This window comes from Schistocerca americana, chromosome 7, assembly GCF_021461395.2.
Source record: "Schistocerca americana isolate TAMUIC-IGC-003095 chromosome 7, iqSchAmer2.1, whole genome shotgun sequence".
Lineage (NCBI taxonomy): Eukaryota > Metazoa > Arthropoda > Insecta > Orthoptera > Acrididae > Schistocerca > Schistocerca americana.
The window spans coordinates 192,008,349-192,033,334 of record NC_060125.1 but is presented as its reverse complement, the minus strand read 5'-3'; the positions used below and the strand labels follow the sequence as shown (position 1 = coordinate 192,033,334).

Sequence of the window (24,986 nt, the reverse complement as noted above, 5' to 3'; positions counted from 1 at the left end):
GTATTTCTAGTGATAACCTTTATGTTTTTTTCATTTTTGACAAGATGAAGAGCTAGATCTGGGTGCGGAACAAACTGAGAAGCTGCTTGAATTTATGGAAAAAATAAACAACACCTATTCAGATTGGGGGAGTGAAGTCATGTAAAAGGGAGGGGAGGGGAGAGGTGTGGAGGGGGGGGGGGGGGGGAAACTACTTGCATAGTAAAGATCAGACAGAAAAAAAGTATTTGTTTTCCAAGGTGACTAACATACAACATGAGCAGCAGGCAGTCTTACAGATCTGATTTTGATGCAAAATTTGGGGGAATATTTGTGAAGATGTACACAATACTAAAAAATGAAATACTTAAAAATCGTTTAAGAAAGATCTTCGTGGTATTGCTTTCTCAGACCACGAGGAGTCTTTAGGTTCTATGATAGCATGATAATGTTGACACATTGTTACGTTAGTACATTTCACTTGCTTAAAATAACGTAAACAATGTAATTTGTGAAAATAATGATTTTGATACTATTACGTCCGATCATAATACATGACCTTCTTTAGGGTAAACGCAAATCCACTAACAAAGTATTTAGAGGCTGTTAAGTGATATTTTATGAGTATTTCGGTACAATGGGCTGTGGTCTCCAGTGCGTCGTTACACGTAGTTGCACTTTGTTTGATTTTTAACCTCATTTATCTTTCTATCACTGAAGATATCTACATCGTAGTGTAGCTGTCGACGGAACGTGCTATGTGTCGGTTTTAGAAACAAATTTATCCATTCACTCGCTGTACTTGCTGTCGCCAACAGTAATGCCCACCTTACTCTTCGCCCTCAGTAATCTTCATTCAGCAGTGCTCGGTTCTGCCTCACGTTTGTTATCGTGGCAGTGTTTGATGTACATTTAAACCGACACACAGCAGTATGGATACTTTTGCTGATGCAGAGTTTGGAGATATTCACTTCTTGTACAGGTTCACTCAATGAAATGGAGAGTGGCACAATGGCACTATGTTGAGATGTTCGCACAGTGGTGGCAACCCCAGCTCAGTACTTCTGCATCTGAGGGTTGTTAGATTAATTTGTTTTTTGTATTGCACGTTTCGGTGAATGCACGTTGCAGACTTTTTCACTGTTGTGGAGATACGTGGGCTACTCACAAATGAACTTCTGATTGGCTGTTAAAAATGAAAAGAGTCTTACAACTTCATGAAGCTTGCATGGTTGGAAAATGAGAGGTTCAAAGTCACATTGTGCCAGACATAACTGTGTTTCGTCCACCCAGTGTGTAAGCAACAAGGGATTTAAATGGACAGAATAACAGCATCTCCTTCCAATCGGCGAGGTGCGGTCTATTATTCGCTTCCTGCAAGCAGGAGGCGTCAGTGGCACTGAGATTGAACATCAATTGTATCATGAGTGTGGGAGTTGGGGTATGAGTGATGGTGTTGTTGAGGAGTGTAGCAGAAAACTCAAGGCTGGTCACAAAGATGTGCATGGTGAATGTGGACGACGAAGACATTCAGATGTGAAAGATGAACTTGATCAACATGTCAAAACTGTGTACTTCCTGGATATGTGCCTCAGATTTCAAGGACAACCTTCTTCAGCATTGTCACGTAGGTATCAAACTAGGCAACCAATGTTCACAAAACGGAAGAAGGGATTTAGCCTTGACATTCCTTCAGCGGTATGAAGTTTCTAAACAGAATCGTGACAGGAGCCGAAACACAGGTGCAGCATGTGAACCCTGTAACTAAGGAACAGCCCAAATAGTGGGTGTACACTTATTCTCCCAATAAATCCAAAAAATCAAGCAGATATCGTGCAACCTCAAATTGATGGTTACAGTTTTTTTAGGATTGCAAAGACATTTACAGAACTGATTTGATTACCAAGTGCATCATTCTCCTCCATGACAATGTATGCCCTCGTACTGTAAATAGAACAGAGGAAAGTCTCAGTCTTGATACCAAGGGACTGTCACCTCTTCCCAAGGATGATGGATGGCTAGGCTACCTATTCAGCACTTCATGGTTGATGATGATCTCGAGGATGCTGTCAACTGGCTGCAGCACCAGGCAGCATCATTCTCTGATGAAGGGCTGAAGAAGGTGGTGCCAGGGTAAGACAAGTATTTGAATTTGGGTGGCGGCTATGCAGAGACGTAGAGACGTAATGTCAATGTGTAAGCACAGATTGAATACAACAATTTATCTATTTTTGTTATTTCAGTAGCTAATCAGAGGTCTTTTTTTACAAGCCTTATTTTCACAGAAACAACGGTAATTTAAGTAACTAACTGAATAAATCCCATATACGAGGGTAATCCCAGAAGTAAGGTCTCCTATTTTCTTAGAAGTACATAGACCTGTTTATTTGTACAGTGGTTTACATCAGTTTACAGCTTGAACATTTAGCTATTTTTCGACATAATCATCATTTCTGTCGATGAATTTTTGTAGACGCTGTGGCAGTTTTTGTATGCCCATGTCATACCAGCTCATCGCCATGCTGTTCAGAAAGTTATGAACCTCTTCTTTCACCTCGTCGTCGGAGCTGAATCGCTTTCCGGCCAAATGTTCTTTTAATCTAGGGAACAGGTGATGTCACTGGTCGCCAAGTCAGGACTGTAGGGTGGGTGGGTGATTATGTTCCACTGAAACTGTTGCAGGAGAGCAACGGTTTGCCGAGCGATGTGTGGGCGAGCGTTGTCATGGAGAATGTGTACGCCTTTGCTCAACATTCCTCTTCTCCGGTTTTGAATTGCCCGTTTGAGTTCTTTCAGAGTCTCACAGTGCCTGTCGGCGTTAATTGTGGTCCCAGCGATTGAGCTCCGACGACGAGGTGAAAGAAGAGGTTCATAACTTTCTGAACAGCATGGCGACGAGCTGGTATGACATGGGGCCGGCCGCGGTGGTCTCGCGGTTCTAGGCGCGCAGTCCGGAACCGCGCGACTGCTACGGTCGCAGGTTCGAATCCTGCCTCGGGCATGGATGTGTGTGATGTCCTTAGGTTAGTTAGGTTTAAGTAGTTCTAAGTTCTAGGGGACTGATGACCACAGCTGTTAAGTCCCATAGTGCTCAGAGCCATTTGAACCATTTGGTATGACATGGGCATACAGAAGCTGCCACAACGCCTACAAAAATGCATCGACAGAAATGGTGATTATGTCGAAAAATAGCTAAATGCTCAAGCTGTAAACTGATGTAAACCGCTGTAGAAATAAACAGGTCTATGCACTTATAAAAAAATAGGAGACCTTAATTTTGGGATTACCCTCATAACAAGTCCATGATTATCTGGGTGCAGATTACCCAGTTTTCGCACTATCTATACACAGACCGGCGTTTTTTTTGAAAATGTAAAACGAAGTTTGAAGTACACTGGTGTGAAAAACTTTGGGACAAAAGTAACTATCGAGTGATGTATCAATGCTAAGTAACGTAACTCGATGGAACTTTGAGCATATATAGAAAGAAATGGTACAGGATAATACAGAAGTTAATGGAAAGAAATACGCAATGAGACGAACGGAAATGACACCTTTATTCAAAGACCTTAATTACACTTAAGTCATCATTTATAGTGGTCTCCTGGACATTACAAAAAGGGGGAGATAGATCTTAGTAGGGTGTTTGATGACCACAAACAATACAGCATGCTCCGTAATGAGCTCTCACGCTGGACATAATGTTGATAAAGAATTCTTGTGGTATGGTGTTCCATTCCTCTGGCAGGGTAGCTGACTCTTGCTGGATTGTCACTGGTGCATGTGGGCTCATTCCAAGAGCTGCTCTACCTTAGCTGTTCGATGCGGTTGCGCTCTGCCACAAACAAAAATGAAGTGAGGGCCAACCACACCCCAGAAAAGAAGCACATGGGGAAAGATACAAAGTTACAATTAAGTTCACTGATTAGAGTATGGGGTTCAAAGATTTGGATATCAATATGCCCATACAACATTACGCCTCTCCACATCATTGCATCTGGACCACCAAAATGATCATTTCGACAACATTCTTTGATGCATTACGTGTTCCCATCTCTCGCCATATGTGGGAATATCCAGAATCACTACAATGCCTGAGTCTGCTCTCGCTCGAAAAGAGCACATGACCTCATTCCTCGTTGGTCCAATCCCCATGCTACTGGCACCATTGCAAATGGTGCTGCTGATATGAGCGTGTCAACAGAACACAGTGTATTGGTTGTTGGGGCAGTCCTGTTAAATGTGGTCCTAATTGCTCATGCTGTTTGGTCTGGGTCTCTTCTTGCCTGTTGCACAATGAGTTGTCATCTACTGCTGTAGTTGACCATGGTCGACCACTTCCTCCCCTTCTGACAGCAGTGCCTGTAGTTGGGAACACATCACTTGCATGTGAAACAGTGCTTTGAGCAATATCAATCTCCTGGACTACACCCAAAACACTTCATCCGTCTTCCAGTTTCCCAATGATTATGTCCCATGTGAAGTCATCCAAATGTTGTCTCGCCCATGTTGTAATGAAATGAACTGAAATGATTTCATGGTATTATTATCGCCTGGGAGACGCCATCTGGGATTGTTCGTCTGCCTGGTACAAATCTATTTGACACCACTTTGACGTCTTATATGTCGATGCAGATTAGATGAAATGATTAGGGCGACACAAACACCCAGTTCCCGAGAAAAGAAAATCTTGTCCTATGAGGAAATTCAACCTGGGACCTCGTTATCTAGAGGCAGTGACGCTAACCAATAGACCACAAGTTGTGGACATGTAGTGAAGAACACCACCACAGTGTACTTTAACTGTTAGCTGACTAACACACACTGTCTTCCCATTCCTTCAACTGCCTGGCACTGTAGAGCGCCCCATTTGACGCTATAGTTACGCTGAGCTCACGTCATGTGACGTCCAGTTTTCCATCCACAACTGGGAGACCTCTGGCAACCTACGCAATAAAATGAAACACCTACTGTCATCCTTACGATGCTATTTATTATATAGCTACCAGTTTCTGTGCGTCAGTACACCTGCTTCAGGCCTTATCTGACGCTGAGGGGATTAACTCCAATCGTATAAACAATTCCATCAGTGGCCAACATCTATGAACTGGTTTTCGCTGACTACCTGTAACAACGATGTTTCACCTCCAACCATCGACTACAAACTAACTGGAGAAACATACTGGCAACATATTCCTGCACTTTCATTCGTTTCCACTGAGTAATTAATACGTTATGGTACTTTATCTCTCTCATTCTTCAGCTTTGCAGAACAATGTATTATTTTATAATTATTACAAGCATATTCGTTGGGAATACACCATTATGCGCAATATTTATATTTCTCTGCCGGTATATGATGCAGGTGCTAATCCCATCGTCGGACAGTGCTGAAATAATTTTCGGTTGTTTCCCATTTCTTCTTCAGGTAAATGCAGAGATTCCATCCTTGTAACACGTCCACGGCTGATTTCTTGTCATTATTTGCATAGCCCTTTCCCGAGCTGAGCTGATAAAGGTCGACAACTGCCAACTCATTCAAGCCGACAGTAAAAGAAAGTTATTTTGGTTTTCGTTGGGACGAATCCCTTCAGGACTCTTGCTCCGTGTTGACATGAGATGACCGGATACTGTTAAACTTCGCCTGAAGGAACGTATTGTTGGTCGAAGTTTTCTAGACTCGAACAGGCTTAGATAATTCTGTAGTTTCTAACGATGATAATTGACAAGGACGTTGATCTGTATCACATAGTGTTGCTGAAGTTACGGACGGTTTACATGTGACAGGAAGACGACAGATGAACGGAAATGCGTTAACGATCGAAAAGAAGTGACAAGTTACAGAAAACTTCATCCGGATTATAGAATAGGCACACACAGCAAGAAAAAAAGAAAGAAAAATGTCGAAATTTTGCAATTATAGCTAGCACTCGAGTTAGACCATCACAGCATGAAGTGTCTGTAAACTTCAACTTTGCAGAACTAGCGGCTCCAGTAGAAAACAGAAGGCTTTCCCGAGTCAGGCTGGATCTTAGCAGAGAAAGTGGGAGTTCCAAGAAACACTGAAGATCGAACGAAAATTTTGTACGTCAGGTTGGATGAGTCAGGACAGGCGTCGCTACAGTATTCATGGAACTGCTGTTCAGGACGAGAAGCTTAAAAGTTATCAAACATGCAGCTGATGCTTTTTGTGGTTCAATCTTCACATACATCTAACATAACAAATTTTTATTGGGGGGGGGGGGGGGGGAAGAGGGCGGGAGATCCATAAGGGGGATGTATGTGTCATGATCCCCCACAACTACCCCCTCCCCTGCCCCTGGCCTAGGTCTTCCATAAAGAACATTTCACTAAAAGCTTCTATATTTTTATGTACAGAAATTTTTAAGTTTCCTGGATACTTTTAGGGAAATTAAGTAGCATGTACAATAGCCTAAGAATGAGAAGGAACTCTAAAAAATTACATGCTATGTTTAGCATATGATACTTTTCAGATGATTGCATGAGAGCTAGCCGCCATTGATGTGCATGTGGACTGACCGGCTGCAGTCAGCAATCCAGTAAAATAGACATTTACGTTCATGGACCGGCCATATCTAGGGTCAACAACAAATTGGACAGGGTTCTTGAGTCCACAGGTAGAACCAGCAAACCACAGAAAATTCCATAAGGCGAGACTTTCAGAAAATATACTCCACTATGGAAGAAACAATTAATTTCCTTATTTTAAGCGGAAACTAGTGCGGGAAACAGCATTTCTCTTATTTGCCCGCTCGCATGGCTTGCCTGCAGATCTGTGTTCACAGTCATAGGGCTAGCTGAAATACTGATAATTATGAAAGCATACTTCGATTTTGTTTCCTGCAAATTATTATTCCTTTAAATTTTTTATATACGTGGAAGAGGATGTAGATTAAGATGACAGTAGGAGAGGAATCTGACACAGCACTGAAAGACCTAAGTTAAAACAAGTGCCCTGGAGTGGAAGACAATCCGTCAGAACTGATAGCCGACCATGTCAAAAAAGACAAGATGAATGACATTGGCGAAATACCCAGAGACTTCAAGAAGGATTTAATAATTCAAAGAAAGCAGGTGCAGATAGGTCTGAACATTAACAAACTATGAATTTAATACGTGATGGTTGCAATAACGCAATTTCTTTACATAAGAATGGAAAAACTCGTAAAAGCCAACCTGGGGGAGGATCAGTATCGATTCCAGAACAATATTGGAATACCAAGGCAATACTGACCCTACAACATCCCTTAGAAGATAGATCAAGAAAAGTTAAACCTACATTTATAACATTTGTAGACTTAGAGAAACAATTTGTCAAAATTAATTGGATTACTGTCTTTGAAATTCTGAAGGTACCAGGGTTAAAACACAGGTAGCGAAAGGCTGCTTGCAACTTGTGCAGAAACTGGACAGAAGTGATAAAGAGTTGAGAGGCATGAAAGAGAAGTAGTGGTTGTGAACGGAGTGAGACAGGGTTGTAGCCTGTTCCTGATGTAATTCAGTCCATACACTGAGCAAGGAGCAAAGGTAACCAGAGAAAAATTTCGAGTACAAATTAGAATTCAGGGAGAAGAAATGAAAACAGTGAGGTTTGCCAATGCAATGTAGTTCTGTCTTGGAAGAGCATTTGAACGAAATGGATAGAGTTTTGAAAGGAGGGTATAAGATGAACACCAACAAAAGCAAAACAAGGATAATAGATTAGGAAACGAGAAAGTAAAAGTAGTAGTTGAGTTTCGTTATTTGGGCGATGGGTGAAATACAGAGAAGCTATAAAATGTGGACTGGCAATGGCAAGAAAAGCATTTCTGAAGAAGTAGTTAACATTGAATATACATCTAAGTGTTATAAAGCTATTTCTGAAAGTATTTGCCTGGGGTGTGGTCTTGTATGGGTGCGGAACATGCAGTTTAGACAAGAAGAGAATAGAGGCTTTTGACATGTGGTGCTACAGATGAACGCTGAACAATTGAGTAGATCATGTAACTAACGAGGAGATACCGAATAGAACTGGGGAGACAAATTTGTGGCACAATTAGACTAAAAGATGGGATCGATTGATAGGGTACATTCTAAGACATCAAGGGATCACCAATTTAGTACTGGATGGAAGTACTGGGGGGAGGGGGTTAAAATGTAGAGAGAGAGACCAACAGTTGAGTACAGTATACAGATTCAGAATGATGTAGGTTGCATTAGTTATTCGGAGATGAAAAGGCTTGTACAGGATAGAGTAGCATGGATATCTGGAGCAAACCAGCCTTCAGACTGACGACAACAACAACAACAAAATGAATAACAAGTTGTGCTAAAGTGATGTACCAAGCGTCAGTGTAGGCAAGTTGTTGTTATTACATAAAACATACTGTTATTATTAAATCCTAGTCAACTGTAATATCTTAAAGTGGGAGTGGCAGGAAATTACGTTTGGACGACGAGGTAGAGGACGAAATAAATTGTGACCCATAAGAATTCAAACCTGGATCCGTGCCATTAGCACTAGAGTGGTACTGCCGATACTAACTTGGCCTGAAGCGCATGCTAATTTTGGGTTATCCGTGGTGTTTCTTTTATCTACGCGATCTCAGTTCCGCGGATACAAGGATGTTTGGGAGCTTGCTGTAATTATTTCTCTGCAACGAGCCGCCAGCAATCATCCGTTACTCGCACTAAAATATTCGGAAAAAATACCTAAACAACCCTCACAAATTTATCCATGTACTTCGGTTTCACCCTGCAGGGCTCGATAAGATAGCCTTGCTAAGAACGAAGCATTGTTTTTTACCTGTTATGAACGTTTTCCGCCGGATCTGTGAGGCCTATAATGTGAAGTGGATCTTCTGCATCGGACAGAGGAGCCACCGGCGGTTGCTGACGTAGCGGCTGCGGAGCTGGCCACGGGGAGCCAGCGGACGGGGCGCATGACGTTCCGCCACCACCCCCTGGCGCCGCCCCCGTCGTGTTGTCGGTGCGTAGCAGCCTGCCGACGAAGGTGGACCGCGGAGCCGCCACCATCAACCCGGCGGCTAATCCCAGCACGACGCCCAAGGCAGCGCTGGCGCCGCGACGCCGCCTGGCGCCAGCTGCCATGCCGGCGGTCCGCCGCGACGGCGGAGGCGGCAGCGACGCCGAAGGCCGGAACGTCAGCAGCTCCGTGCTCGGGTGGCACAGAAAGGCGTCGCCGTCGCCCGGGTGCCGATGCGCCCGGCGCTCGCGGCCGGTGGCGACCATGGCGATGCGGTCGGGCCGCCGCCTCGCGTCGTACTAGCGTGCAGACGAATTTCCACTCGGCGCAGCACCGACCGCGCTTGTAGTTGTCGACCGCACCGCTGTGCCATTATTCAAACACTGTCTACACGCCTTGTTCCGCTGCTCTCATGCGTCAGCCACATTACGCTGGACACAATCCAGTGGACGACACATTTCGTGCCTCCAAATTAAGTCCTAAGCGTCGCATATTTTCTCGCTCCGGCTTTATTGTCGACACCACTACTGGCAACTTCGTTTTCCTGTGCTCCTGCAAGAACAAATATTCTGAACCAAATGACGCTTCTTAGGCGTCACAAAATGTGGGTTCTACTGCTGAAATCCTTTCTGGGACACCTAATGTCTACAACTCTGACATCTGCCGTTTCTGAGGTTTCCATAATGAGACTGTCGCATTAGGCATAAACAAATGACGCGAAACAGCAGAATAATTATTTACACCCCAGTACACAATCAGGTAAGCGTTTAATCCTCGGAACACATACTAAACATATTCCATTTCATGCTATTACGAGCAACAAACTCAACCTTAAGTCGGACACTACAACAGACAGTTGTGTCGAAGCACTTGTCAGATTATAATATACTGTCTGAAAGGAAAACTAATTTTTGTGAAAAGGTAAAAATTAGTTTATCATTTGATCAGGCATATAGTTCATCGCTTAAGCCAAAAGAGTGGATACAGATCTGTAAAACTATTCCATCACTCGCAGACGTAATGCGCCTCGCCGACGCATCGCACGGCAATACTTAATAATTTTTGTTCGATCCGCTAGGTGGTGCGAGTGCGCCATGTCATCGTTCTGCGACCCAGATGGCCGCGCCATCTTCCAACAGAATTTTGAACGAGCTTGTACAACCGAGATTGGTAACGTTTTCAAATCACGTATATATTTTGCTTTATTCAAGACAATAAAATTTTTATGATCACCTATATTAAAAGCAAATTAGTCTGAGAATTAAAACATGTGAAATGTGAACAGTTGTTAAAATATGTTAAAACTATAAACTTACGTAATTAATTTTGTTTCATTATAATCGGGTTATAGTTAGATAATAAAATTGTGAATTACAGATATTCGTATTATATAAGTCAATCTTAGCGTTTTATCGGCTTATTCTATAATTCTTCTCTTTAAACATAATTTTAAGGAGCAGTGTTTTGACTACTTCCTGGGCGCCATTGTGGTGCTGATTGTCGCGTTCGTGGTCGATATCTTTACGTTCCTCCATATTGGCTTTCTTTCCCGAGAAAGCCATTTTGAGGTGAGGTGTTTGTTAGACGTAGAAGCACTAAAAGAGGAGCTTTATTAAGGACTGAGTTCCGTACAAAACATGAAAATGAAGACAGAAGTGGATAACGACGATAAAGGGTTAGTAGGACATAAGGAATGGTGCTTAAATGTAAATGATTCTGAAATGTAATAATATTGCTATTGGCGGTAGTAGCCGCCATTAACGATATGTGTATAAACGTAACTTGTGTAAGTGTTGTATGGCTTTTGCTGTTTAAAAAACGATTCTAGTGATTTTTGTGTTTTGGGTTGAGATAATCCTGAACAGAGTGGTTCTCTAGACTTACCTACGCGTAGTACGTGTGTGCCACGCTACACGTGTTGGTATGTTAATTCGTGGAAAATTTTGAATTATTTCAAATTGGTTAGAGAGTATTGCTGTTGAGCCAGTTGAAAGTTGTCATATATGTGGAAAACTTGAATTAGAGATGTAAGAGTCACCGGTTTGAATTTAGGATGGCTGATTGTACTCATTTCTAGTAGCTGTAAGAGCTTCTACATTGAATATCGCCGGTTTTATTGTGAAGATCGCGGTTCGTTGTAAAATTTGTACTAACCCACTCATGTATCTCCTATCTTCTGTAACAATTGTTTTGGCGGGGGGAACAGTACAGTCCTAACGTCTGTGTGTTGGAATGGACCCACTGTTTGCATTAGTTTGAAGTAGTGTGACAAAATATTGTATTGAGAGCTTTGTGGTAAAAGAGGGGTAAGTTTTCTGGACCTTAATTCTATGTAGTTACTGATATGTGAGAGTGTGCATACAACACAGATTTTTGGTGCTAGGTGTGTTGGTAGTCTGGTGAATTTGTGATAACTAATTAATTAAACATTTTGCTGGCCATTCTGCCAATGGGTGAAGCTACTTTTATTCGTGATGGTACTAGCATTTGTAAATCACAAGTATTTTGGATTGATTTGGCACAATGCTGAAGGCTTCATTGTAGCCTTAGTGTTAGATGAACACTAATTATTGCAGTGAGAGGGCTTGCTTTGTTTACATATCTTGATGGATTTGATTTAGACATTTCTTATGGATAGTAATGCACAAGTAAGGTAAATGTCACTTCAGTTCCTTGCCATCTTTATTATAATGGCAGCAGTTTACTTTTGAAAATTTTTGTGAGTGGCAGATATACCTGATTATTACAGGACAGTTTGTTTCTTGTAGCTGTGTCCACATGATTGGAGAGCTAATAGGCAGTAGCAACAAGTAATATACCAAATGACGGAGTATACTGTGCATGGAACGTTAGATGCTAATTTGTGTGTGTGTGTGTGTGTGTGGGGGGGGGACACGGTCAGTGTTTCTTCAAAAGAGCACTGTCGTTCTTGTGTGTAATCACCAATGTACATTGCACAGGACAAGTGGGAGAATATATGTGAATTTATGAAATCTCTCTGTACTGGTTGAAATTCTGCACAAGTTTTTGTGGTTCACTGTAGATCATGGAGGCCTATATAAATTTACATTGCCAGGTAATAGTTTGAGGGTGGTGCTTGTTCGCTAACATTGCGGTGTATGTGGGTAACATCTGTTGTACACGAAGATGAGGGTTAAGATGGAGTAGCGATTGATTTTCAGTACTCAGTAACATAATTTGATTGCTTTAGCTCAGAGCAAGTGAAGCTTATTATTTCTGGCCTAATCTTTGGCGGAGGTTAGGCTAAAGATGTCACCAAGATCAGTTTCTCTCATTCACTTCAGCTTACAACTTAGTTTACAGTGTAACCTTGTATGCACTAATCACCAGTTGAAGCTGTTCCACTTCGGACCACCAACTATTCCAACTTCAGCAATATATCAGTATTTAGTAAATGCTGTGATCACACATAACCAACATTAATACTACAGAACTTGCAACAAATATGAGCTCCTCATAAGCATAAGCTATAGCATATTGCCTTACTCCAAATGCATTTTAAGTTCAATTTTAGCAAAAGTTTTCCTTCACTTACACATTGTTCCAATCAATATCATGAAAAGCCTTTAGGGATTTGGAACAAGTATACAGAAGTGGCCCCTATATGGTAATTCTGCAAAGTATACTAGCAATAAATTGGGACTACTGGTAGTCTGTTTACATCAGTAGTAGGAATTATGGCTAGTGTGTGGTATTGAACTGCCCCGATACCTTTGTTGTAGTGTCCCTGATCTGTAGTGTTGCTTGTTTTTTGTTTGGGTGGAAGGTGATATGTTGGTAGTGTGTGATGAAGCTGATGAATATTAAGGTGAGATAAAGATAGTGGTAACAGATTGATCTGTAGCATAGAATAATGTTTGGATTTCTTCTATATTTAATGTACATTGCCCAGGTGGAAAATCAAATATTCAGGGAGATGAAAGGAATGATCATTTGAAGTATAATAAATATGTGATCTGAAATGCATGCCTTAAGAGCTATGAGCACTTGTTCATCTTTGCTATAGCAGAGCACCTCTCTTCTGAACATGTTCTCATAGGCCTTAAAATATGCATTTTAGAGCCCATGTTACTAGACTACTTTGCTTTTAATGATTATTCCTCTCATATCCCTGAATATTGGCCATATGTTTGGGACACCATGTATATATAATGCATCTTCTGCTATAAGAATTGAAACTAAGGTAGAAATTCACAGAACCCAAATTGAATTTAGTCTCAAGTGATGTATATTACCAACATTCATAGACCTTGAAAAATTGAAGGGGGTGTTGATCATGTAACTTGTAATTACATAAATATATTACTTTGTGTTTAGAAAACAGCTATTTTCAGGAAAAACACTGTCGTCCTTTCATTATTCACTTGCTGTTTCTACTTAATACCTCAAAGCATTTGTGTAACTACTCTCAACGGTATCAGGTTTCTATACACTGAAAGACAAAATCTATTAAAAATGAATGTTAGAGATACAGAGCTTCCCGTATTTAGTCCAGTTCTGATATAAAGCATTGTCTTTAGAGAAATAAATATACTAATTGATGGTTCGTTGGCAGATTCTAATTTTGTGGTTATTCTATTTGTATTTTTTTCTTGCAGGAAACTGTTTGTTGGTGGTTTGAGCTGGGAAACAACACAAGGTTGGTTTGTCAATTTTGATCAGTCATAGTCAAAAGTTTAGGTAATAATGTAATATTTCTAATAGCTCTTTTCTTGTATTACAGAGAATCTCCAGAGGTACTTCTCACGTTATGGGGAAGTGATTGATTGTGTTGTTATGAAAAACAGTGAATCTGGTCGCTCTAGAGGATTTGGGTTTGTTACCTTCTCTGATCCAGCAAATGTATCTCTAGTGCTTCAGAATGGACCACATCAGTTGGATGGCAGAACAGTGAGTTTTTGCACATATGTATTATTCAAATTAGTATAGCTATTCTGGTTCTGCAGGTCTTGGTTTTCTTTGAATATATTTTTTTCTGTAAAATTGAGAATACAAGGACTTTGCTTTTCATTTGTTGATTTATGGTTAAGGTACCATTTCTAGTAGTATGTTGAACTAATTTCATCCTTTGAAATGATGATAGATTTGTGACAGAAGATGCTTACATCAGTTTTCTGCATGAAGGTGGAGGAAGTTAATGATGTAAGATACTATGAACTATGATCTTCACTTGCCTTATTTGCTGATGACAGCTTTCTGGTGTTTCAGAGAAATTTGCAGTATTTGTGGCTCAGATAGCTTTTGGATTTTTCATTTTGAATTAGTATGTGCAAAACATGATACTTAAAATTACTGAAGGTTTTTAAAAAATCTTTGCTTGACTCCATATTTAACCCAGTCTTTGTGGCAAATCTCAATGTAAATTTGCAAAAGGTGTATTGCATATAGGGGGCAGGTGGGGGGGGGGGGGGGGGGGTTCAGAGGTACTGGGACACTTGACTCATTGAGTTAGCAACACGGAATGAAATCATAATCTTACAGTGCCTATAAATTGAAGGGTTTTATTTTAAAACGGTACTCTGTTAAATTTTACTAGCAACTTTCAAGTTTTGGTCATTCCTAAGTGCATAGCAGATGAGGATACATCATCCTTAATTGATAAAGATGATGGATCCACATTTAAAATGCAAGGGGATGAGTGAAGCTGGAAACTAGGCAGTACTTTCACTAAATTATTCTATGAAAATATGGTGTAGACAATGTTTAAATTTTCAAAATGTTAACTGGAAGTAGATATGTGTTGTTTTTCTTTCAGGCAATCCTAGATTACACTCTTTTTAAATTACGTCATTGAGAGGAACTGTTAGTTCACTAAGTAAGCTGACACATGTAACACATATATGGCTGCCAACTCTTATGCATTGCCAATAATTATTGCAGAATTATCACCTTAAGGACAAAGTTACGGAAGTTAGTAAAAACTATGGGAAAAGACATTGTGCAATATTTTGATTTTAAGAAAAAATGAAATGTACTATTTACATTTTGCTAATCATATGCTGCTAAAATGTTTTGTAGCTTGTAATTTTTTTCCGTCCTTGACATGGAGCCTGAAGTGGGTTCTCCAACATTGCAGTGTTGCAGGTAAATAAAAACTATTCTGGCTATGCAGCAATAACAGCAGGATTCATTTGACTTTGGAAAAACTTGTCAGCAAGTTCTGTTAGCTGCTGCCCCATACGAAATTACAATGACAACAAAAAGAATTGACACTTCCTATTAGCCATGAATGTATGTGGAAGGCAAAAATGTGGATGTGGCAAGATGTCATAAACTGTAGATTCCCCTGTCGCTTCCATTGGAAGTGTAACATTGAGGCTGAAGTATGTTCTTCATTTAAGAAATTAGATTAATTTTAATATTGGAATAATAAATCTATGATCCCAGCAAGGGAGAGGGAAACCATGACCATAGATACCAGGTGCACAAAGTTATAGAAGCCCTATCATTCCTGTAAGAACATCTATACCTCCAAGTACCTATCAAAGACCATAAAGCGCACTACAACTTGGTAATAAAACCCTCTGCGCTCTATGCCAGAGTGCCTTTTGATGAATTGAAAGGGCCCACTCAGGAAACTAGTACTTAAAAGATGAAGACCGTGAGGAGAATGCTAGGACCCAGAAGAGAGGAAGGTGGTACCTGTCGAATCTGGCACAACAATGAGCTCTATGAACCTCAGGAAGACAGTCATGTTAAGAGGGCCTTCTGTGGGCACATGACCTGCCTGAATCACTCCAGGCTCACCAACAGGATCCTCACAGTGATAAGTAGGGGAAAGGTGTCCAAAGCCAAGTAGACCACCTCTGTTGAATCAGACTTAGGTGAACTGCAGATCCTATTAAAGACAACTGAGAATGGCACTCAGTACCAACAGGCCATCTTGCAGGGAGTCTTCCCACTGTCTCTCACAAGAAAGAATTGTACATGTACCACCAGACTTAAGTGGGCAGATGAGAGGAAGCAGGCTCACAGCCAGAAGGTGAAGGCAAACTGGGCCAAGAAAAAGCAGAAGACCCTAGCTGAGAATTAAGACGAGCCTCTTGGTCCCTAGTAGGCCGAAACGAATTGAAAGAAAAATATGATCTTTTAAACATACCTTATTTGAGGGTGAGAATATATATAGTAGAAAGAAACATTCCACATCGGGAAAATACGTATATAAAAAACAAAGATGTTGTGACTTACCACACAAGAAAGTGCTGGTACACACACACACACACACACACACACACACACACACACACACACACACACACACACAAAAAACCACTGTATACATATCCATCAGCATAGATACTCCGCAAGCCACTGTGCAGTGCTTGACTGAGGGTACCATAGCCACTGAGGCTGGACGGCTCCCTTAACATTTGTCATCTTGTTTTGCCTGTTGGCGATTCGTCAACTCACCTGTATGGTTAGTAGTGATCTATCCTTTTCATAAGACTGTTTTGCATAATTGTTTTTCCATTGTTTAGTAAACGTATAATAACTACATAAGACTTATGAATCCATTGCCTTTATAAATTTTCTTTCCTTTTACAAGTGAAGCAAGCTGTTGAATTTGGGCAGATTGAGTGCAATTGTAGAACTGTAGACTACTAAGTAAGTCAGTTGATTAAAAGGTTACCGAGACAGTCAGAATGAGAAAATTTACATTTTAGGGATTGAAAATAATCCTTAGTTGTCTTCTGTGTTTTCAAACTTAAAGTACTTCCTTTCTAACCACATAGTATTCTGTAAAGTACTTTCTGAATGTTCACAGATTGATCCTAAACCATGCAATCCTCGCAGCCTGCAGAAACCAAAGCGAAGCAACAGCTTCCCCAAGGTATTCCTTGGTGGTCTACCTTCCAATGTTACAGAAACTGATCTCAGGATGTATTTCTCGAGGTTTGGAAAGGTGATGGAAGTGGTCATTATGTATGACCAAGAGAAGAAAAAGTCAAGAGGTCAGTGAAATCTGTTCCATTAAAATTACAAATAATGTCTGCCTGTCTTGACTGTGTTAGTTCAGATTGTGTTATAGATACATAATCATAGACTAAAGCACAATGGGAGGAAGTTCGCAGTCAGGACTGAAACTGGTTGAAATCAATTAAAACTGCTTCTGAAAATTATTTTAAGTCACTGGTAATGTATTATATTATGGAAGATAAACATGACCTTTCCTTTCTTTGGATAACAACTAGTTGATACGGTTTCACTTAATGTTAATAAAACCATCCTACCTAATGGAACCTGTAAGCCTTGTTTGAATTGTCATAGTAATTTTCCTCTTTGACTACAAAATTTGTAAACTGTCATGTGGCAGAGTTTGTAGGAAAAGAAATAATTCTTAATCTCCCTTTGCCACTGATCTATAGTCTTCAGTTAGAGGGCATTTTCCAGTTCCTCTTTAAAGTGGGGACAAATTACGTAGGGATAAAGAATCTTAAGATTCTAAACATTGTAAGTAGGAACAAAGTTTGTGTTACAATTCATATTGGTCTTATATCCTTCACATTGATTGCCAATTATTCCATTCTATGGAAATTCACCTACAGAAAAAGTTAGTGATCTTTCCAGCACTCTACTGCTCTTCTTATAAATAATTGAAATAAATTTCATATGGCTTTGTTTTCTTGACTAATTAGCACAAAATGTTTGCACACTCTGTTCACTTAATTCCATGTCTGTTTAATCTGGTATTTCTTTCAACTATTGTGTGCTGTTCATCAGATTTAAGCCTGGAGCTTGATACCAAAGATGTCACACTATCTTTTCCACTGGTTCTGTAAATTATTTTCATTTTGCAGGTTTTCTGCTTGTCTGTCATTTGTCTTTACAAAATAGTTATTGTGAACTGTTTGTGGTAGCTGTGCATATGTTTGGCTGACAGGACATATACTTTACTTCTCAGACTGATAAAGTGGACTGGCTATTACATTCTGTTAGCATTTATTTGGATCTTCTGAATGAATCAGTGTGATTGATCAAGCACTGAGACAAGACCTTTGTCAAATTGATTCTTGCATTTCACATTAAAGATTAATTGTAAATATTGGTGTTTCTGGTGTGAATTCTCATGTATGGCCTGTTAACTTCAATGGGACAAAAGTATGGGTGTACATGTGTGGCAGTCTTTGTCGTGGGTTTGGACAATACATTTATTCTCATTCATGCGTTTTGTCCCACTGTGGTTGGGTCCTCATTTTCTGGAAATTAAACCAATTGTGTAGTCAGGATTATAATAGGCTTTAACTATAGCTGCTATTGGCTTTACATATGTTGAAATTGTTAAGGAAATAAAAATACCAGGAATTCTTTTATAATATTGAGCACATGCGTAGTTTCTTATTTCAGTTCAAATTTACAACCATTGCCATGAGTTTGGTTGTCCAGGTAAACATTAATACTGTAAATGCATTGGGAAATTGTTCCAGTTTAACTTAAAATTTTAAATTTATGAATAAGAATTTCAGTAAATCTGCACAGCCTTGAAAGCTAATTATTAGTTTCCTGAAGTTTATATATACATATTTTGAAAATTGTCTTCATGTTTATACTGTCAGTTGTCTGTGCAGTTTTACTGTATGTTGTCAAAAAGATTTTGAATACAGTACAATTAAAGTTTTTAATTGTAATTATGTTTATGCATGGATTTGCTAATAAACTCCTTTGTGTGTGGCAAGAATATCTGTCAGTGCATACCCACTGTGTTTCTATTTCACATATCAGTGGGGTTGCACTTTCTGATATAGCTTGCTTCTGTATTGAAGTTTAAATATTTAAATGTTCTGTTTTGTCTTTTATTAGGTACATCTGATAAAAGAAATTTTTAATGTTTCATGCTTTGGGGTGTTCACTGCTGCCAATCTGTTCTGCATTGAATTAATTTGAGATACTGAAAAGAGTAGTTGCTCTAACCTCCCCAAATGCCAGATCCTTTGTGACCTTGTTCCTTTTACCAATTGGCATTTTGAAAATGTGGCAATATTTAGCCATAGTTATACTAAGTATAAAGTGTTACGCTAATGTTAAGGGCTCAATGAATAGTAGATAGTAATCTAAATTACTTTTATGCATTACCTAAGCCTAAGTTAAGTACTTTAAAAGTAGGCTAGTTAAGTCTCATGTTCGGCCTTCATTGTTTTTGACACTGATGATGGCTATGAAGACATTGCTTCACTTAAGCCCTATCAGTTCTGAGGCTGAATCAGTTAACCCTTAACAAAGTGATATATAATGTGGCATACCGACATTAGGCAGCAGTGTTGTAACCCAGCGTAATGAAACCCAACTAGCAGTTTTTTCTGAAGTCTGTTTGATTGCTTGGTGTGACACAATAGGATTCGGGTTTTTGTCCTTCGAGGACGATGAAGCAGTGGAACGATGCGTAGCGGAGCATTTCGTCAACCTGAACGGCAAACAGGTATAATTTTTGGTGCCGTTTTCTTGAGACGCTGTATTAAAAACACAGTTGTGTCATACAACTTCCCCATTTATAGTGGATGTATTAATGTGTAAGCTTAAGGTAGAATTAAATTAATTTACTACTGATGCTGTTACTTACTTAGCAGTAAACCATAAATATCATAAGATACAGTAAGCAATTTGTTTACAGGGTGGTTCAACACCAGCATGACACCTTAGTAATTAATTGATAAAATTTTATTTTTATAGATGGAGATATTACAAATGCTTACTGTTCTTAGAGTAGGTTGAGGCATTCTTCACTAATATAGTGAATATGCCTTTTTGTATTTCATTGTGATCTCTCTGTAGCTTATCTGGCATATTTACACAAGCAGTGAAGAATTCCTGCATTATGTAGTGCTATTGTGGGGCTGGTTGTGTGACACAAACTGCTGTCAGTTGGGTGGTTAATGTTGGGTAGCCAGTGTTGTGCTTACCCTGCTTTGAATTTAATGAGTTAATCTAAATTTGCCAAGTTGCTTCCAAAATATTATAGAACTTCATTCATTTCAGTAGCATAGGTAATTAAAATTTGTGGCTTTGTGAAGCATAATGTTATAACTTTGAGAACTTTTTCTAATAATTACTTGGATATTTAAGTATTCAAAAGCCACTTTCTTCATTGCAATATTTTAGAATGTCCAAACATCCCACTTCAATAACATGATTGTGTTTAACTAACAGGAACTGAAATAATTCTTATGTGTAACTAGGTTGAGATCAAGAAGGCAGAACCTAGAGACGCAGGAAAGATGAGTGATGGACCACCAAACCAGTGGGGTCCACCACAAGGTCCACCAATGGGAATGGGAGGAGTAAGTTTTTTCTAAAAATAAGATAGTAATTGAAAATACTTTCCATTGTTAATGTTTGTGGTATTGATGCATTGTTACTGCTTGATGGATATTATCGTCCTCTTCCTCCACAGATCCAATTAAATGGAGTTGCAGAGTAATTACACTGGTTTCCCATTCTGTTGAACTAAGTCCAGATTATCAGACACGTCCTCTTTTGGTTTTCTGTGGTTCCTCTAAATTGCTTAAGGCAAATATCAGGAAAGTCATTTTTGTCCAATGTGGAGTTCAGTCTGATCCGCACAGTTGACAGGCATAAATCTTTGTCTAACCTGCTTTCCCGTCAGGGTTTTACCACTAGGATGCATTGGAATGGGAATGAAAAACTGCGAACATAGAAGAAGGAGTGTGGAAGATGCACCAAGGAACAGATGTGGGTTCACCACTTCGATCCTGAGGCTAAACAAAAGCCCCAACAATGGAAACATCCTCCATCCCCTACCGCAGAAAAATTCTGGGTGCAATGATCAACTGGTAATGTGACGGCATTGGTCCTCTGGGGCTCTGAAGGGGTAATTATGGTGGATTACTTGCAAGAGGGTGTAACTATAAATGCATCGTAGTGTTACACCCTCCTTAGCTGAGAGAAGAGATAAAAAAAAAGGAAAAGAAAAAAAAAACGGGAGATTGGCGTGTGCAGTTCTTTCACAGCAGGACAATGCAGACACCCAAAGCCTTCACAATACTGGAAAAATTGCATAACTGGGGGTTCAAATTGTTAAGTCATCTGCTATATTCTCCAGATTTGGCTCTGTCAGACTTCCTTTTCCCAAACCTAAAAACGACCTCAAAGGATGACAATTTGAAAACTATGCAGTGATTATGCTGTGAATGCTTGGTTGAACTCTAAATCTGACATTTTATTTGAATAGTTTGCAGAAGTTATCTGTGTGTTCCTGCAAGTGTATTAGTGTACATGGGTATTATATTGAAAAATAAATCGGTGTTATAAAATTTCTGTCATTATTTGTTAGGCTAGAAAACTTTTCGACCCCCCTCCCCACCCCACCCCACTCTTGAAAGCAGATGTGGTTATCAGTGAGTTGAAATGGAAAATCATAATAGAAACCAATGTTTGACAATTTGCGCACAGCAAAATATTGATCATCTTTTGTCCTGAAAATTTAATGCATTCCTATTTACAGACTCGGGAATTTGTCACTGTTTTGGAAACAATGAGTTAAAAATTTATAGAATGAAATTTTCACTCTACAGCAGTGTGTGCACTGGTATGAAACTTCTGGGCAGATTAAAACTGTGTGCCAGACTGAAACTCTAACTCGGGACCTTTGCCTTTTGCAGGCAAGTGCTCTACCGACTGACTTGCGCCCTGTCCTCGTGAGTTTAAAATTCTTAAGTAGATATTGTTATCTCAGATTGTCAGCCATACTTGAGTACAGGTCTGATAAAAATTATAGGAAATTGGGGGTTGATTCAGCAGATGAAGTTGATTTGGGGCCATGTTGGAGATATTTTCATGGAACCACTATACATATGAAGCATTTGCCTAAAAGAAAAATATTGTGCCTATTTTAAACACACGCCCTTTGATTGTTTACACTTTGATAATACAAAGAGAAATAAAACAAATGGTTTACAATAATTTTTATCTTCACTTATTTTGTTTACTAAACCAATTTCTCTAGTATCACTTTCATTCATCAATCACAGGTACTAGTAAGTAAACTGATGTATGATGGGTGTTGACTGTATGTGCTAGTGTAACAATGATAAACAAGTAGTCTCCAAATGCCATAGGAAGTTGCAGAGCTAGGGTTGTTTTACATTTTAAAGTTATACCCAATGCTCATCACCATGCACCAACAAGTAAGTGCTTCAAATTGTGTGATGCATGCAGTTTGAGGAATTGTTGATCTTCAGCACATTCAGATACTGCCCTGAGTAATTGGGAAGCCTTCATTGCATTTCTCTTTTATGTACTGTAAGACTTGCTGCCCTAGTTTGTGAAACTTTGTTTTGGTCCCCAAAAGTTTGGTTGTAGAGCTCTAGCTTCAATTTACCTGAATTCTTTATCTGAAATCACCTATGAATATTCACATGTGACATCAAATTTTGTGAATGTTGTGGCATATATTTGTGGTCTCTGCTTCATGACTCACCATTAACTTAAAATCAGCACCATATTGTCTGCATGAAGCAGTTGTGAAACACACTTGTACAGTGACTTCCCTGTACAGTTGACTTAATTACATATGTTACTGATGGTACATATTATATTTCTTACAGTGTTGACAGTAGCCAGACTGAATGACAAACAGTGCATTGTCATATTGTGTGTATCTGGCTGAAGTGACAGAAATTGTGCCACTGGTCTAACAGTGTTCTGGCCTTAAAAATGTGTTGTGAGCTGTAGCATCTTTAGTGTCTTTTTGAAGCTCATGTTTATTTGTTGTGCTGTTTAGTGTTCGGTGCTAACACACTTTTGTTTATTAATTTGTCTGCCATAGGAATGTGTGCTATTGTTGTCTTGTCAAGTTTTAAAGTAAGCTCAATTCTGATTAAATATTGGCCTCAGGCATAGAGCAGTTCCAGCATACATGTTCATAAAAAGCCAAAGTACTCTGTACACATTCCCACAGTTGCAATCACGAAGAAATTTGGTGCTCTGACCACTTCCTTTGCCATATTTGTACTAGTGCTTGGCTAAGCTGTTCCCTCTCCAACCCTTCCAAAGCCTTCATAATATGTTTGTTACTCCAGTTACCAAAACATCTGTAAGTGTGAAATGATCTGTGTTAATCTATTACACAGTGTAAAAATGTTTTCAGCAGTTATAGATTGATACCTGAATATAAGACAACACTATTTTTTGTGTGATGGATTTCGAAAAAAAACTTGTTATTGAGTGAAGGTCATAATGACAGATGAGTGAACATTAATTCAGAACTGAATTTACAAAAGATCTATTGAACATCCTCATGTTTAAATATTTCACATATGAAAATATTTTTTTAAAAATCAGGGTTATCTCATGTAGTGGATTGTAAGGTGTGTGCCACGAGGATCAGCTTTTCAAAATGCATAATATCCACTGTTGGATAAAATTGCATGAGATAAGATACGGTGTATGTTCTATCTCACTCAACACATGCTGTCATATCCCATCGAAATGCATTGTCAGACCACCTAAAATGTTTTTGGAAACTAGGAAATGCAATGAAGCGAAACATTTTAGCTGACCAGCAATTGAACAATTTGTATTAATTTAGAGTATTACAGCATTATTCTGTGTGATATTGCGAACTACTCAGTGCATTAGCTCAAAATAGCAAAAGCCATTGTTCATAATAGCCTCCATCAAAAGGCATATTGTCCAGTAGAATACAACACAGTCCTCAAATCGTGGGGAGGGGGGGAGAACCTTGTAATAAACATGGCTACCAACAGCCCTGAGTATTTTATGCAAAATGTACCCTTTGGAACACTTTTGAAAAGTTGCTCCTCAAATAAGAAGTGTTGTACTTGTAAGTTGTGAAATCTGTGCTATAAAATTCCATTTGGATTGACAAATTTGTAACTGGAGTTCAGTTCATTTCAAAGCTAATAATCAATAGGTGTTAAAGGATTCTTTGCAAGTGATGGCATGGTCTAGCAAGTATTTTGGCACATTGTTCCAGAGAAGTGTGTTTTGCTCTTACTTTATCAGCGGTTACTATTGTTGCAAGTCCTTGCCTGATGTATTACAGTTACATAGAATGAATGGAGAGTCAAGTATCTTCGTAATGAACTGTTACCACAGATTAATAAATTTTCTCTTCAGTGTTTGTACAATAGAATGCTTATGCTTCTTTGTTTATATTGTCAGATTTTGAATAATTATTGTCTCTGTTTCAAGAAAAACTGTTTTAAGGAGTGCATGAAGAACATGTTGAATAACATAAAATAATTTTTTGCAGGGAATGGGCATGGGTGGCCCAAATGGGCAGATGGGTGGTCCCATGGGAGGGCCGATGGGTCCAATGGGTCCTCCAGGAAACATGATGCAGGGATATCAAGGTTGGGGAACTCCACAGCAGACTCAGTATCCAGGTTTGTGTCATTAGTTAATACACAGTGCTCATTATGTGCACTAGTAAGGTATAGAAATTTAGGAAGCAGTTGGGGTAGAAATCAAAAGTGTGGCATTGTGTGATTTCAGGACATTGGGGGCCTTCCCCCTCGAATCAGCTGCCTGTTAATGGTACGTCTAGGAAAAGTCCATATCGGCCTGTTTCTTGATGTTCATTGCTTTAGTTTAGAAACCTGTAGAGTGGTTTGTAGCTTTAACTTAGTTCATTACTTAAGATTGTAGTGTGATGGAACTTTGAGATTTTTACACCAGAAACTATGAACAAGATATTGCATAGTGCCTTGACAAGTATGCAGATAATTTATAGATGTTTCATGATGCTATATATATAGCAGAAAAGTAGTTTTTAATATTTTTTGGAATTGCATAGAGCATGAAGATCAAGAAGCAGATGTTTTTATTCACTAACTTCTTTTGGCCTATTGTAGCCATTCCTTCTTTCGTGCCAATGGTGGAAGGCACTTTCTTCTCAATAGATGTAAGTTTTCAGTTTATTTTCTGAGAAGCAAACAGCTAATTGCAATGTAGTTGCGAATAAACAGATCAAATTCTGGTACAGTTCGACGTGTTGTTCATCTGACATGAGAAAAAACTCAAA

General features: G+C 39.3%; 2 protein-coding genes across 4 annotated transcripts in view; one reads left to right on the top strand and one right to left on the bottom strand.

Moving 5' to 3' along the window:
• Positions 1–10,030, bottom strand: part of LOC124623195 (chondroitin sulfate synthase 1) — a 302,194-nt gene extending 292,164 nt beyond the window's left edge. The window contains exon 1 of the mRNA XM_047149005.1: positions 8,786–10,030. Coding sequence (XP_047004961.1) covers positions 8,786–9,231 — 446 coding nt within the window. The 5' untranslated portion in view covers positions 9,232–10,030. The remainder of the gene's footprint in view (positions 1–8,785) is intronic.
• A 453-nt stretch (positions 10,031–10,483) lies between these two features.
• The window catches only part of LOC124623196 (heterogeneous nuclear ribonucleoprotein 27C-like), a 62,014-nt gene continuing 47,511 nt past the window's right edge, over positions 10,484–24,986 (top strand). For 2 of the 3 annotated variants that reach the window (XM_047149008.1, XM_047149006.1), the window contains exons 1-8: positions 10,484–10,640; positions 13,585–13,625; positions 13,710–13,876; positions 16,752–16,938; positions 19,318–19,400; positions 20,158–20,259; positions 24,216–24,348; positions 24,458–24,499. In XM_047149008.1, the coding sequence (XP_047004964.1) occupies positions 10,603–10,640; positions 13,585–13,625; positions 13,710–13,876; positions 16,752–16,938; positions 19,318–19,400; positions 20,158–20,259; positions 24,216–24,348; positions 24,458–24,499 (793 nt within the window). In that variant the 5' untranslated portion in view covers positions 10,484–10,602. The remainder of the gene's footprint in view (positions 10,641–13,584; positions 13,626–13,709; positions 13,877–16,751; positions 16,939–19,317; positions 19,401–20,157; positions 20,260–24,215; positions 24,349–24,457; positions 24,500–24,986) is intronic. The other variant, XM_047149007.1, reaches the window with a different exon arrangement.